The 13,958-nt window shown below is 39.1% G+C and overlaps 1 protein-coding gene across 1 annotated transcript in view; it reads right to left on the bottom strand.

Annotated features, from left to right (window-relative positions):
* EEF1E1 (eukaryotic translation elongation factor 1 epsilon 1) overlaps positions 1-12,349 on the bottom strand; it is a 16,916-nt gene extending 4,567 nt beyond the window's left edge. Inside the window, exons 1-3 of the mRNA XM_003204763.4 lie at positions 12,200-12,349; positions 10,014-10,214; positions 3,487-3,582 (exon numbers count right to left, since the gene is read on the bottom strand). Coding sequence (XP_003204811.1) covers positions 3,487-3,582; positions 10,014-10,214; positions 12,200-12,307 — 405 coding nt within the window. The 5' untranslated portion in view covers positions 12,308-12,349. The remainder of the gene's footprint in view (positions 1-3,486; positions 3,583-10,013; positions 10,215-12,199) is intronic.
* Positions 12,350-13,958: the final 1,609 nt, after the last annotated feature.

The raw sequence follows: 13,958 nt of genomic DNA, 5'->3' as shown, positions 1-13,958 counted from the left end.
AGGTGCTCCAGCCCTCTGATCATCTTAGTGGCCCTCCTCTGGACCCAATCCAAGAGCTCCACATCTTTCTTGTCCTTGAGGCTCCAGCAAATATTATCATGAAAAAGATAACAGGAAAAGAAACTACTAATGCAGTCTCATTATATTTCTATATTAGTAGTTGTGACTTGAGGAGCATAACTCACTTGGTTTGGTAATAGATTGTACTGGAATTGACCCCAAACTTTTGACTGCGGCTTCTATTTGAAGATGTATAAATTTCACCCCAAGTTATTTTCCAGCACTCATTAAATAAATTTTAAATTCAGACATACAGATCTGATATGACTACTTTGGTTCTTCCTGAATTTACAAAGTATAAAAAAAAGTAAGTCAGATCAGCCTCTGTATTGATAATTTCTCTTAAACATTTTTAAACAACACTTCACAAGTTTGGTTCTATTTACAAATTAAAACATAGGGAAAACTTTAAGAACAAGTTCATCACCACAGGGGAATTTAATGCTTACTGACTGCCTGAGTTATCTTCAAGCAACGTTTCCTAATTCATATTTTCTTTGCAATCTGAGCTTTAACCTAGCAGAACTTCACTGTTGATCATATTCATCTACATAAACATTTGAGTAACCTGTATGCCTAAAAAACAAAAAGAGTGTTTATACATACTAAGGTACATGGTTCAGAGGGAATATACTGAGGGTAGGTAGATGGTTGGACTGCATGGTCTTGGAGGTCCTTTTCAACCTTGTTGATTCTGATTCTACATTAGACACACGGAGACATGGAATTACATATGACAGTGTAAAAGTCACACCAATTTAAAAGAACGCATCTGAGAGCTAGCACCAAGCATTACACTTTTGGGGTACTTGTGACCTATATCATGATGCAGAACAGTGTACACAGTTTACTTACTGCCTCTTTATTACCAGTGTATATTTCTAATTAAGGGACTTATTTTTTTTTCCTCTACTAGTCTGCATGAAGAACAAAAAGATTCCCTTAGTGACCTTCACTCACTAAAATCCTAATTCCTTCATCACTGCATGGATTTCTAGACATCTATTATTGTGCTTATTAAACTAAATAGAAAAGAAGAAAAGAGAGGCATGCAACTGCAAGACTAGAAGTTGCTGTTAGTTGATTTGAATCAGGAATCAGTTTTTCTTACTGATTCTTCACTGACAAAAATACAGTTTCCAGAACCCCACCTGGACAACGAGGGGTGCAAAGCAAAAGTGGAAGTGGGGAGGATTACAGAGATGTATTATCTATACACAGAAACACTAATACAAGAGGATGGAGAAGTCAGTAGTAAAAGCAGGTGGTCTTAGTTAAAACTGCTTCCAATACTACGTGCATGAGATGGTTTCAAAACTTTTAATAATGCTCAGCTCACGCAGCACAATCGCAGTACGTCACAAGTACGTAGAGTATTTTGATAGGGCTATCTGTTATCCCATCAAAGGCAGGGAGATTAACCCTAAGGATCTTTATCAGCAACTCCTTCAGATCCATAGACAACAAGAACATGTCTTATTTTAAGGGATTATAGAAGACAAAGTATTTTGCACAAGGCTTAGCTCAAACAGCAGTGGATATGAGGAACTGCTTCCTTGGAATGCACCATATTAAAAAGTGGAGCAGCTTTCCCCTCCACCTAAGGCTTGAGGCACAGAAGCAGTTCTGAAAGTACTCTCTTCTCATTACAGGGAAAAAAAAATAATTACAGGATTCTACAAGTCAAGATATCTTACTCCCATTAACTACTTAGTTAGTTAGCTACTAACATTAATCAATTTTAAAGCCTTAAAAACATACACAATCTAGCTAATCCCTGGCAAGCAGCTTCTGATATTCCTCTACTGGATAGCAACCCCATTATTTGCCCTTTATACTTCCTGAGTCACAAAATTATCATTTTCTACAAAATCAAGCACTTCAGAAGCAGATGTTGTACTATAAACTTGTCCCAACTAGCGTCTGCATGGTTGCAGGCACCCAGGAGCACTAAGTCATTTGTTTTTACCATCTGCTCTATTTCCCAAAGCAATAACTTGTATCTTTTCTTCTTGATTAGGTGGTCTACTCTAGAGCAAACTCTAAATATAAAATATGCTTGATTTTCCCCAGCCTAAGGTTTTTTGTTTTTTTTTTAAATGTCTCATTTGAGTTTGTATTCTCTTACACTACACAGTCGTATTTTTAAAAGAATTCTTATACATCTATACTGACATATAATATGTGAAAGGTAAACATCTGACGTATAAGTTAACACATCTATCCTTTAGAAGGAAAATATGACTCAAGTATAACTTCAACATAAGATCACTTTCAATTTTGGTTATATTTCATTACCTGATCTCTTCCCCCGCCTCCTCTCTTCAAAATCCCTTCTGAAACACAGCATTCCAGTACTCTGCCTTTAATTGTGTAAACCAACAATTTAACTAGTTGAACCCTTCCCCCTGTTTCCTGATGTAAAATTCCCTGACTTGATCCTCTCAAGACTTTGGTAGACTGGTTTGATTTGTTTAGCAGTGTTCACTCAAGAAAAGGAGCGCTCACAGTCACATTCCAGTTGCTCAAATACAACTAACTTCTATTTCTTCATTTTCAAATTACCTCTTGAGGTTCAGAAGTGAGGTGGAACAGTTTTTAAGCACTTCACAGTAAACCCCAAGCTACATATGAAGAACCTCTACATCATTTTCATTCAGTAAAACCCCTTGCTCCCCACTCCAAGTACCAGCTCCTCATGTTATTTCCATATTCAATAAGTTATCAAGCCTTATCACTAAGTCTTGAAACACAAATGACCTTTTATCATGGCTGACACTTGTATGCATTCATCCTTCAGGAACTTGATTAATGTGCATCTTCCACAGCACCAGTAGTACTTCTAACAGTTTTAGTACTTTCAGTTCTGACACCTTTGAGTTTCATTTATCAACTACCATACTGGGGTTGTGGATGCCCCATCCCTGGAGGTGTACAAGGCCAGGTTGGATGGGGCTCTGGACAGCCTGATCTAGTATTAAATGGGGAGGTTGGTGGCCCTGCCAGTGGTGAGGGGGATGGAGCTTCATGATCCTTGAGGTCCCTTCCAACCTGGGCCATTCTGTGATTCTATGATTACCCCCACAGTTCTGCAAACAGATCTGTTTCAGACCTGAACACATAAGATTTCTCATAGGTAGAAACAGAGGCACAGGTATCATTCTCATGTTATATATAGGAAACTAAAGCAGTACAGACACTACAGATAAAACTTACTTTGACAGATCTATGGCTAAATGTAAAAAAGATTTAAAAATGAACATTATAGACAAATTATATTTGAAGATATTTGTAAGAAATTTCATTTTTCCCCCCCCCATAATTGTCATTGATTAATTCAGTAGATCACTTGCACAGCAATAAATTGCCCTTCAAATAAACAAGCAATTACTGTACACACGTAAAAGTAATGCAAACAGTACTTACCATAACATGATGCAAGCCGTAGTACATCAAAATATCTGCTAAGGTAAAACTGTTTCCTGCAAGGTAGACTTTATCTTCAAGGTGTGCATTAAGATCCTAAAAATAATAATTGAAAGAAATTATTATAGTGCTGATATGGTTAGATAAAACACTAAAAAGAATCCATAAGAATACCAGTGCTTTAAAGAAACTCTTAAATTACAAATATGCAACAAGTGAGGAAAACAAAGGTATGACGGGGTAGGAGGGATCTTTCAAGCTCATGCCTGGAACTTGAAGCTAATTAGCTGCTTCCATTTGACCCCTGCTTTTATTGATGTTGAAATCACTGATAGCAATTCACAGTTGATACTGTCAATTCAGTCACTACAGAAGCCCAAACAAAGGAGCACTGCTTCTGAACTTAAAGTGTATCTCTCTTGCTCAGCAACTCCGCATTAGATGTTACAAGGCTGTGTAGCAGAGGGCTTCTATTTCAGTTCAACAAGTAAATAGTTCAAATCTGTATTACTTAAGGACTCCTTCACACATGCAATCATTCTCTGCTGGAAAACAGAAGGCTGATGTTTACTGTTGTTCAACTGCATTGTTTCTGAAATTCAGGTACTGCCTGCCAGCTCTCTCTTCATCCATCCAGATGTAGTACCCTCCATTTCACCATACCTTATCCACTTCTCATCTAAGTCACACATCTTTGTGCCTTCTACTTCTGAAGAAAACGTAACAGCCAACAGATTTACTTAGCTCTAATCCTAAGGGCAAACTGGTTTTTATGATGTTCTTTCCTGAAAAGTAGGAAAACAGTTTCCCATCTTTTCCTTGTATGTGGAAATTTCCTGCTAATATTCCTCTGCTGGTTGGATAACAAATAAGAAAAACAAACAAACAAGCCTCTAGTAAATGCACTCCTTTTGCACAGAGGATTCCTGCCAGTTTTCTTAGTCCATATTAACTTCCTCCTGGAAATACAGGCAAGAAGCTTAAACAATGTTTTTCAAAGATCACGCTAAAAGACTTATCAGTCTCAACTACAGCTTGTTTCAAGGGAAGAACATGGGATTTATTCATTACTGTAGGTATATATAACAAAAATAGATTTAGTCTGAATTGCAATTCTAGCTCCATAATTCTGCTTTCTCAAACATGCAGACATATCCTACAGTGCATACATATATAAAAAAAAAAAAAAAGGGGAAACACTTTATAACATCTGACCACACATTTAAGTATGGTAAGTTGGACTCCATTATGCAATGCTCTTTGGCAGCCTCTTTATGACAGGAGTCCTGTGCTTCCTAATATTTAAACATCCACATGTCTGCTTTGATTTACTTTTATTAGAGCAAATCAAGGAAAAATATTAACCCCTGCGTAGTTCAAACTCTGTATGGTCATCTGCCTCCAGCTACGTAGCTATTTATGTTTTTTTAAGACTGGTTTGCTGCTTTGTTCTTTGTTAGTTAGGTCTCAAATTACTTTAAACGTGTAATTACAGTTCTGTTGAATTTTATTCATGTAACAGAAACAAATGCTATGTTAAAAAGAAAGAAGCTCACATGAGAAAATCTGCAAGTCAGTACATATGCTCCACGACATATTTGTAAATACTCAAAGTATGTATCAGTAAGAAATAACTCAAACTTCAAAGTAAAGTGACCCACTGAAGCGTTAACAATTATTTATTTTAATTAAAATTTTATCAAGTCACTTAACTGGCAGCTTGACAAATGTGGTTTAGTCTTGGATACATCAGCATTAGTCTGCAATTTTCTTTTGGAATACACACATTCTTCTCATAAGATACAGAAAAATACTGATTTCATACTGTCAAAGTCAAGTTAATTTAGAAACACCACAGAACATTCTTTTCCATGTGCACTAGGAACATTTAATCAATCCTGCCTCAAATGTTGCATTTCCCACAGATTATTACATTACTGGCTAATTGCCAGCTGTGTTAGAATTCCTGAAAGCCAAGCCTTCTTAACTGTCCTCAGTATTAAATTGAAACAGCTTTCCTGTCACGGAGAGATTAATGAAAATATGAATGCAAGACTCTATTTGAATTTCTATTACCATCTAGAAATTCAGGTCTGTTAGCTGTTATTTGTGTCACTGCCTTTCATGTACTTGATGTCTACTTAAGTCAATTATGTATTTACAACTCTAATAGCAAGTGATTGACAGAGTCTTGCAAAACGCTCGTAGCTAAATTAACTTATTGGTGCAATCCTGCAGGAGCCCCTTCTCAAGTTTTAGATACATTTAAAGTATAACAGCAGTTTACTGTAATAATATGCATTGAACAACTGCAGCAATTTCAATCTCAGTTTTGGGTATGAATAAGGAAAAAGCAAGAGAAAAAATCTAAGATGTTGTATTATTTACGGACTTACTGATGCATTTCTGAACTGATATCTATGATACAAAATATCCTGATGTACAGTGACAGCTCAACACATCCCATACACATCCCATTTTTAATGTGGTTTACTTTAGCTACGAAGCACAATTGTCTGTAACCTAGTTCATCCACGAAGATAACAAAACCCCTCCCAGACCACAAGTTGAGACAGAGTCCATCAATGCATCTCAGGTAAGAGCTGCCTCTTACAATGACTCAATAACTTATAAGGGATCTAATCATAACTCTAATTACATTTTAGATATTTAGCCCATAGAAATGCTCTGCTGGTATACGAACTTTCTTCCAACATTCCTTCAGTCAGCAATAGGCACAGGGTCACTTCCCGCCTAAATGCCTTCACATGGCACTACACAAAAAGAGGGTTAAGCACTTACATGTCCCCAAGCAAATCCTGGACAACACAGAAGCCAAGAAAAGGATTCTAGAGCCCTATCCAAGAAAGGCACAACTTCATGGTTAAGGGTATATCCTTACTTTTAGTTCTGATGCAAGACATCTACCTAAAAGTGAGCTAAGCCTGGTCTGGAAGAATATTACGTTCATAATGTGATTTCTGCAAAGGACAGAAGAAAGATAGCTCTCTTAACAACTGCTGCTCAAATAATCAAAACACAATCTTTTATGCCTTCAAGCAAACAATTTCACTCTTAGAAAAAGGAGAGGAGTGAGAACAGGCACAGAGTTCCAATAAAGCTTTCTGGACAAGCTTGTTGAAGTGGTTAGGCAACCCACTGAAAAACAGCATACGAGAACCATGGATTAATGCCACAGAAGGCAAATGCAATGGATTAACCTATGTACACAGTGATAGAAACAGCAATTTTTCAAACAAGTACAACAAACAATAACTGAAGCTTGTAACAATTTATTTAGATTTCTAATTGAACTTCATGACTGGAGCCAGAAAACACAAGAAGTTAGGACAGAATTCACTGTAATCATGGAATTCTATACGAGATGCTGCAAGTAGTACACAAATTCTTGGTTTTAACTACTTTTCAGAAAAAGTAAATTCAGAGTTAAAACTTTCTACAACTCCACAGAAGCTTTTCTGTGAAATCCAGTAGAAACTCCCAGCTACATTTTGAATAGATGGTATTTTCCCCCCCCAGATATCAAATTTTCAATACATAAAATTGACAAATGAAAGACATTCAAGTCTCATGAATGGAATTTATTAATATTCGAGCAGAAATTTGGTGGCATGAGCATTCCTCAGAAGTTCTCAGTTCTTCAGCAGAGGAGCAGAATCCCCACTCGGTATCAAGAAAAACTCAAGAATTCAGATATTCCCCCCACTCCTCACATGTAATTCAATTTCCCACTAATTAAAAATCATTCCATTGTTCAGAAGCAAAGGAAATACTGTCTCACCCTGTGGAAACTGAAGTTAACATAACATACTGGACACGATATCATCACCACCACTGACAGTAATCATTTCTACACGTCTGTAGAACAGCCCACAGGCTTTGCTTTTGTTTATTTTGTCCAGCACAGGGGCTCTACCCAATTTGGACAGAACTATTAAACACTTGCACTGAAAGTTTCTGAAAGGCTTTTGCTCCAAATAAATTAAAAATTCTTCTTGAGATGGCCTACTACTTGACAATTGTTTTCATGTCAGGTAAGAGCTGTAGTCAACATGTCAGTAAGAACAAGCTTACAAACGTTTTCTTAAGGCTAACAAAGAAAACCTCCCTCTCTTCAAATTAGCAAACACTACAGCAGTTATTAACTGATGTTTTTCAGAACCACATCAGCTCATTTAAGGGTTAACCAGTGGCAGCCTAAAGTTTACAACAGAAGCAACTGAACTGTTTTTGGCACAGCTTATTATAAATTGTGGCTCTAGGCTGCAACTGTCCCAAGACTGCCATTGATTATTCCAGACACGTTGTAAAACTACAGTCTCAGACTTGCCTCCCTATTTTAGTCCCCCCTCTCCTTGCTTTTCCCTTCTCATACTCCCTTTTGGCATAGTATACTTTAATGGTAGGCTGCCTCTTGTTCTGATTAATCATGGTAGCAAGAGAACAAATTAAAAAAAAAAAAAGTTAATTGCTATCCTGCTAAATTATTAGAGCTGGAGCAATTCCACAGCATCAAGATAAACTCTGGCCATTCAGCATCTGCTATGAAAAAAAAGCTGCAGAAAAAATTTTAAGTGCTATTTAAAATCTTTCTTTCTCTCCACACACACACACACACACACACACACACACACACACACACACACACACAGGCAGTCAGTGTAACTTCAGGGAGACTCTCAATAATGAAGTTTAGTTTGGAAATAATTTATCCACGTATCTGTTTTAGGAAACTGCATTTTCTGAACTGTCAGCGTTGCTAAGGGTAAAACTGAAAAAGAAAAAAAATACCAGCTTCAGAATGAAAATGCATCTGGTGTTCCCACCCAATCAATTCTACAAAATACTTGTGGGTGCAATGACAAAGCAGGTATCATTGTTTAAGCCACTCAGACCTTAAGTCTTTAATTTTTGTGAATTAGAACAAGGGCAAATCCTTGCGAGATGCCAATTCATTTGTTTGGATGTTGCCTAGAATACTAGGAATGTAATTTGCGACTGGTGTGATGAAGCTCAACGTAGCTGAACAGTCTTCTATCAAATTATATATATATAAAAAAAGGTAGGAAGGGATCTCCAACAGCCACCTCACCTTGTCATACCTCCTGTTCAAAGTATAGCTAAACTTTAAGTTAAATCATAATTAATCCATCCACCATCAGTTGAATTCTTAAGTCTTGAGGAATAGACAGCACTTTCAAAGAGTAGCTCTGACTGTAAAGGTTTTGATATCATCTACATAGAAGATAAAACTAGTGCTATTACAAAAAAAAAAAAAAAGCAAGCTTGCGCTTATCCCATAGATAAAAATGAGATCAAGACAACTCAGATTATCTGAGGTGTAAGTGAAAGAAGTGTTTCTTTAGGATGCTCTCCAACTCGGTCTTTTTACCAGCTACGATATCCCACGTCCTTAAGATTTAGGGTGCTGTCACTTAGAGAAGGATAATGAATTATTAACAACATACTGTTTTGCACTACTCCCAAAATGTAACACTTCCTTTGATTTCAAGCAATGCAGAAAGTTACATCTAGAAAAAACACTGGAGCAGCAGTCTATATTTGGCTTGCTGCAATTTTGACTCAGATCTGCCACACCCAATAAAAATCAGAAGCATCAAAACTCTGCTATCATGAAATAGTCAATCTAATGCCTAGCAACTCACAAAGCTACATCCTAACCTAGACTGATTAAGTAGCATTTGGGTCTTTCTATTTAAAATTGGTATGTGTTTCATATACACTTGGTAAACAGTCCCTCAGTACTTAAAAGCATAAAGCAATTTTTCTCTTCAAGCTCTGTTCCCAAAAGATTGCAAAGATTCCAATTATCAGTCACAAGGAGCAAGCAGCAAAATAGAATAAGCTTTTCAATCCACTTCTTGCCATCTGGCTGCTTAAATAATGGGGTTACCCCTGAGATTTTTTTTGTTTCCACCTGTCTTAGAGGAAGAAAGCTTCAGACTACAAGAAAAAACTGAGTACAGTTGAATGAAGGTTCCATACAAAGCAGCTTAATTTGGAGATTGGTTTTGCAGATTGGTTTTGTTTTTCACTGTTTCACATATCAACTGAGACAACATCATGTATGGACTATATTCCAATTACTAAATCAGGAGGAAAAAAAAAAAAAACCTATATCTGCACAGAGTTATCTTGAAATACAGCACAGCTTGTTTGTAACTGAGGTTTTATGATGATAGAAAAAAACCAGAGCATCACAAGACAGAGCTATTAAACAATCTCTATCCGGAATGTTCTAAGCAGTTCACAGCATTACAGCCATAAAACACGGTAAGAGATCGGCTTCGTGTATTTTTGAGTTTGTTTTCAGGTCTCTTTTATTTTGCTAATCAAAAAGCAGAAGAAAAGCCAGCACAGAAAGATACTCTCAAGTCTTCAGTTACTAATCACTTACTTGTTTTTGCTCATGTTAGCACACTGATATTTTTCAAGGCCTAATCTCTCCAAAATGCATTGGCAAGGTAGAACTAAGCACTCCTCACCTTCAGAACTGTTCTGGTATCTTCTTTACTAGATTGTCTGCCTACTTGAGTCACTCTGTATTCCAACCACTGATGAACCACAGCTTTCTCCTCTGCAGAACTTCCAAGCAGTTGCTCTTTCTTAGCCTGTTTAACTAAGTATGAAGCTATGGTAATTAATCCTGTCAGACCAGGACCGTTGTTTGTCTGCAGAACAGGAACCTAGAAAAAGGAAGAAATGTTGCAACATTATAAAACTCATTCAAAAAAAAAAAAGCAGAAGCAGACACTTTGTGAGCTGAACTATTATTTCTTTGTAGTCTCTTAGAAGACTCTTAAAAACGATGTATCATTTTGTAAGCATTCAAGCTAAAGGTAATAACAAAGTGAAATATGCATGTTTCATTTCTACTTCCTGGGGTGGTTTATTTTCAGTTTTTACAGATTACATATTCAGTGTGCACGTGGACAACCCAGAACTCCTTTAGCTCAGTGCACGTTTATCACAAAATAATCAAGCTGCACTAATTAAGTAGTAGTGTTGTCCTGACACTGTCAGGAGGCACCAACTGAACCACGATTTGTTTTCAGGTTCCACGCTCCAACTTTAGTTTCCAGTTTCCATCATAACAGCCTGACTTCATGCAATACTGATACACACTTACTGTTCTATTGCCAAGCTATTAGTTGGAGAGGACAACACAACACAAACCTCTAGCTTGAATTGCATATCTGTTAGTGATATTACCACGTGCAAGTGATTTTAATTAATTGTCTCTGAGAAAAGGCATTAATAATGTTTATAATAATAAAGCATAATATGTCTTTAATAAAAAGGAGCATAACATAAACATTTCAATATTTTTAACTACAGCAAATTAAAGATCCCTATTATTGTAAGAACTGATTATATTTAAGTTGTGAAATTAATTATATTTTATGAAGAAGCAGAAGAGAATTAGTGGCACAGAATTTTTAAAGGCAACGCACTGGAATTACAAAACCACTGTTCAAGAGCATAACTTCACAAAATGGTCCTCAGCACTGTTTCACAAGCACTGCTTCAAAGAGAAGCATCAAAACACATAAATCACTTGAAATTGAACACATTATAGGCTTTGGGTGTATAGAAAAAATGAGTAGCAAGTTTGACTTGAGAAGCTCCTTTGGAACATACAATTAATAGAGCAACTATTAACAATCTTTTAGGGCAGGAAAGGAAACTCAATCACAAAGAATCAAAAATGAAACGAATGCAACTTCACTGCAACAGCCTGAAGTTTATTCACTCATTCATGGCATCACATGGTGGAAACTTATTGTTATTTCTTAAGAGTACCTTACCACACAAAGGACACTGTCTGTCTTCAGATTTAGTCAGTGTAATAAGATGCAAGTTTAATATACAGTATTTAATTTGCAGTTCTGCCTGGAGTCCTTGACTATGCATTTTTTTTTTTCACTGAACATGTAATCAGGAAAGTGACGGACAGCCAGATTTCATGACTCACATCTTCAGACCAATGCCAGTCATGGCACTGAAACCTCATTTGAATTGTTAACTAAGGAAGCTTACTACATTCGAAACCAAGGAATGCACATGTGGATACTGAGCACTGTAATCATAAACAGTAAATTAAGTGAAGGAAAAACAACACGACAAAAGCAGAAGGGAACTGCACAGTTGCTTTTCTCTGGTATCTTCTCAAAGAGGAGCCTACAAAGGCTCCCACATATCTGCCCTTCCCCTGCTCCCCACACTATTTCCCTCAAGCCCCCGTTGCCTTTCAAGCTGCAGAACATAACCCTTTGCTGCAAGTTTCAAGATTCTGAGACATCGACTTTAAAACGAGCAGAGTTTTAACGCGTAAATCCCTTTGCCTCAAATGCATTTCTAACACTGAAACCCTACCCTTTATCTCACCACGTCAGCACAAATATAACCGCACTGACACCAGAGAAATGCAGGCATAAGGAGAGCGCCGCATGCGTTCAGCCGACGTGTCTCCAACGAGGCACAACGAGCCCTTTAACAGAGGGAGAAGCTCCCTGGACGTGCGGGCGACAGCGATCCGCCACAGCTAGAGGAGAGCGGTGGAAAAAGGCGAAGGAGCGGAGATGAAGGCGCAGGACGGGGATAGCTGAGGGAAAGGACACCCGCGCGCCGCTGCCCGCTCCCAACCCCGTCCCCTCCTGGCTCCCTTCACCTGCCGCTCCCCCTGGGCGCCGTACTTGTTCCCGCTCTGCAGGCCCAGCGCCTTCTCCAGTAAGGCCAGTTCATCCACTACCGGCCCCAGCCGCGCGGCGGCCGCCATCTTTCTCGGAGAAGCACCTGGTCGGAAAGGACCAGCCGCAGCCGCCACCTGCCAACAACCGCTAATCCCATTGGAGAACACGCCACCACACCTCCTCAACAACCATCTTTGCCATTGGGCTGAAGGACTCAGCCGGCCAATCAGATGCCCTGCTCAGTCCACGCTTGCGAGGAGCCAATCCGCGTTTTGAAACCTCGGGAGAAACGAGGGAGGTTCCGCAGCTCCCTGAGTGCGCATGTGCAAAGGACGACAGCGCGCAGAGGTGGGCACGCCTCATTTTGTAGATTGCGCATGCGTGGGGGCGGGGTGGGACACGCTGTCTGGGTGTGACGTCTGGTGCTGGGCGTGGTGGTGGTCGTGCGTGGGGCTGGAAGACGGGGTGGGCAGGTTAGAGGGTGCTGCGCAGAGCCGGGCTTGGCGTTAGTCTGTCCTGTACGGGTGCGCGTTCAGTGGGGCACGAGATGTAGCCTCGTCCTTAAGCGAGAGTGAGAGAGGCAAATAAATGGAGAAAAACAAGTAGCGCTGAAACATTCATAGGGTCACAGGATCATAGAATGGCCTGGGTTGAAAAGGATCTCAATGATCATCTAGTTTCAAATCCCCTGCTGTGTGCAGGGTCACCAACCGGCAGACCAGGCTGCCCAGAGCCACATCCAGCCTGGCCTTGAATGCCTCCAGGGATGGGGCATCCACAGCCTCTTTGGGCAACCTGTTCCAGTGTTCAGACCATCGTCATCAGCTGGCCATGCAGCATCTCAATATAATGGCAATACCAGCTCGGAGAATCCCATTTTCAGAATCGTGTCAGCCCAGTACATTGCTGTGGTCTCTTAGTCAAGCTGTGGTGTCTGTCCGGGAAATATCATGAGATTAACTAGACAGAACACGTCTCTCAGTCTGGCTTCGTAGAAATACAAAGCTGATGAGGTGGCACTGCCTGCCCCTCTGTATATAGGGCCTGCCTTCCGCCCTGGAACTTGCAAACCTGTTCTTGAGCTGCAGCCAAATTTACTGGAAAAGCTGACATTTCAGCTACATTACTAAAGATTTTGTGAGGTGAATGCAGGGAGATCACTTGGCCACTGTGCATGCTGGTCAAGGGCATCCAAAGAAGAAGATGCAGAGCTTGTCACCACCTGGCCTGATTAAATACCATATTTAAGATTCGTTAAAGGTGTGATTTAATCACCTTTCTAACTGAAGATATTCTGCTGCAAATACCACGTCTCCATATCTGATCATAGATGTTAGAAATTAAAACAATTTTTAATTGACAGAAATATTTGTCCAGCGTACCAAAGTACCATTCTTGTTAGAAGACTTAGATACCAAGCCGATGTTTTTACTGAAAACAATGAACTGATCTTGTCCTGCTATAGAGAATTTCAAAGTACAGGCTCAGGGCGATCGCTGTGTTCGTCATCTTGAGTAAGATGATCCTGACAAGTGCCCTGGTTCCTCACGGAAATGCTTGTCTTGATACAAGGCGACATTTAGATCTGTACCTTCTGTTGCAGAAAAAGTCCGCAAGTGGCCACGGAGCCTTCATCTGAGTGAGGAGCAGTTCTGAATGCATGGGTAGACTTTTTTACTTTTGTAGAAATTTGCCTGCTCTTTTATATTAATGTTTGCAAAGCACTTCAAGATTAAA

This window comes from Meleagris gallopavo, chromosome 3 (genome assembly GCF_000146605.3).
Source record: "Meleagris gallopavo isolate NT-WF06-2002-E0010 breed Aviagen turkey brand Nicholas breeding stock chromosome 3, Turkey_5.1, whole genome shotgun sequence".
Taxonomy (NCBI): Eukaryota; Metazoa; Chordata; class Aves; order Galliformes; family Phasianidae; genus Meleagris; species Meleagris gallopavo.
The sequence above is the reverse complement of the archived record's forward strand: the minus strand, read 5'-3'. Positions and strand labels throughout refer to the sequence as shown.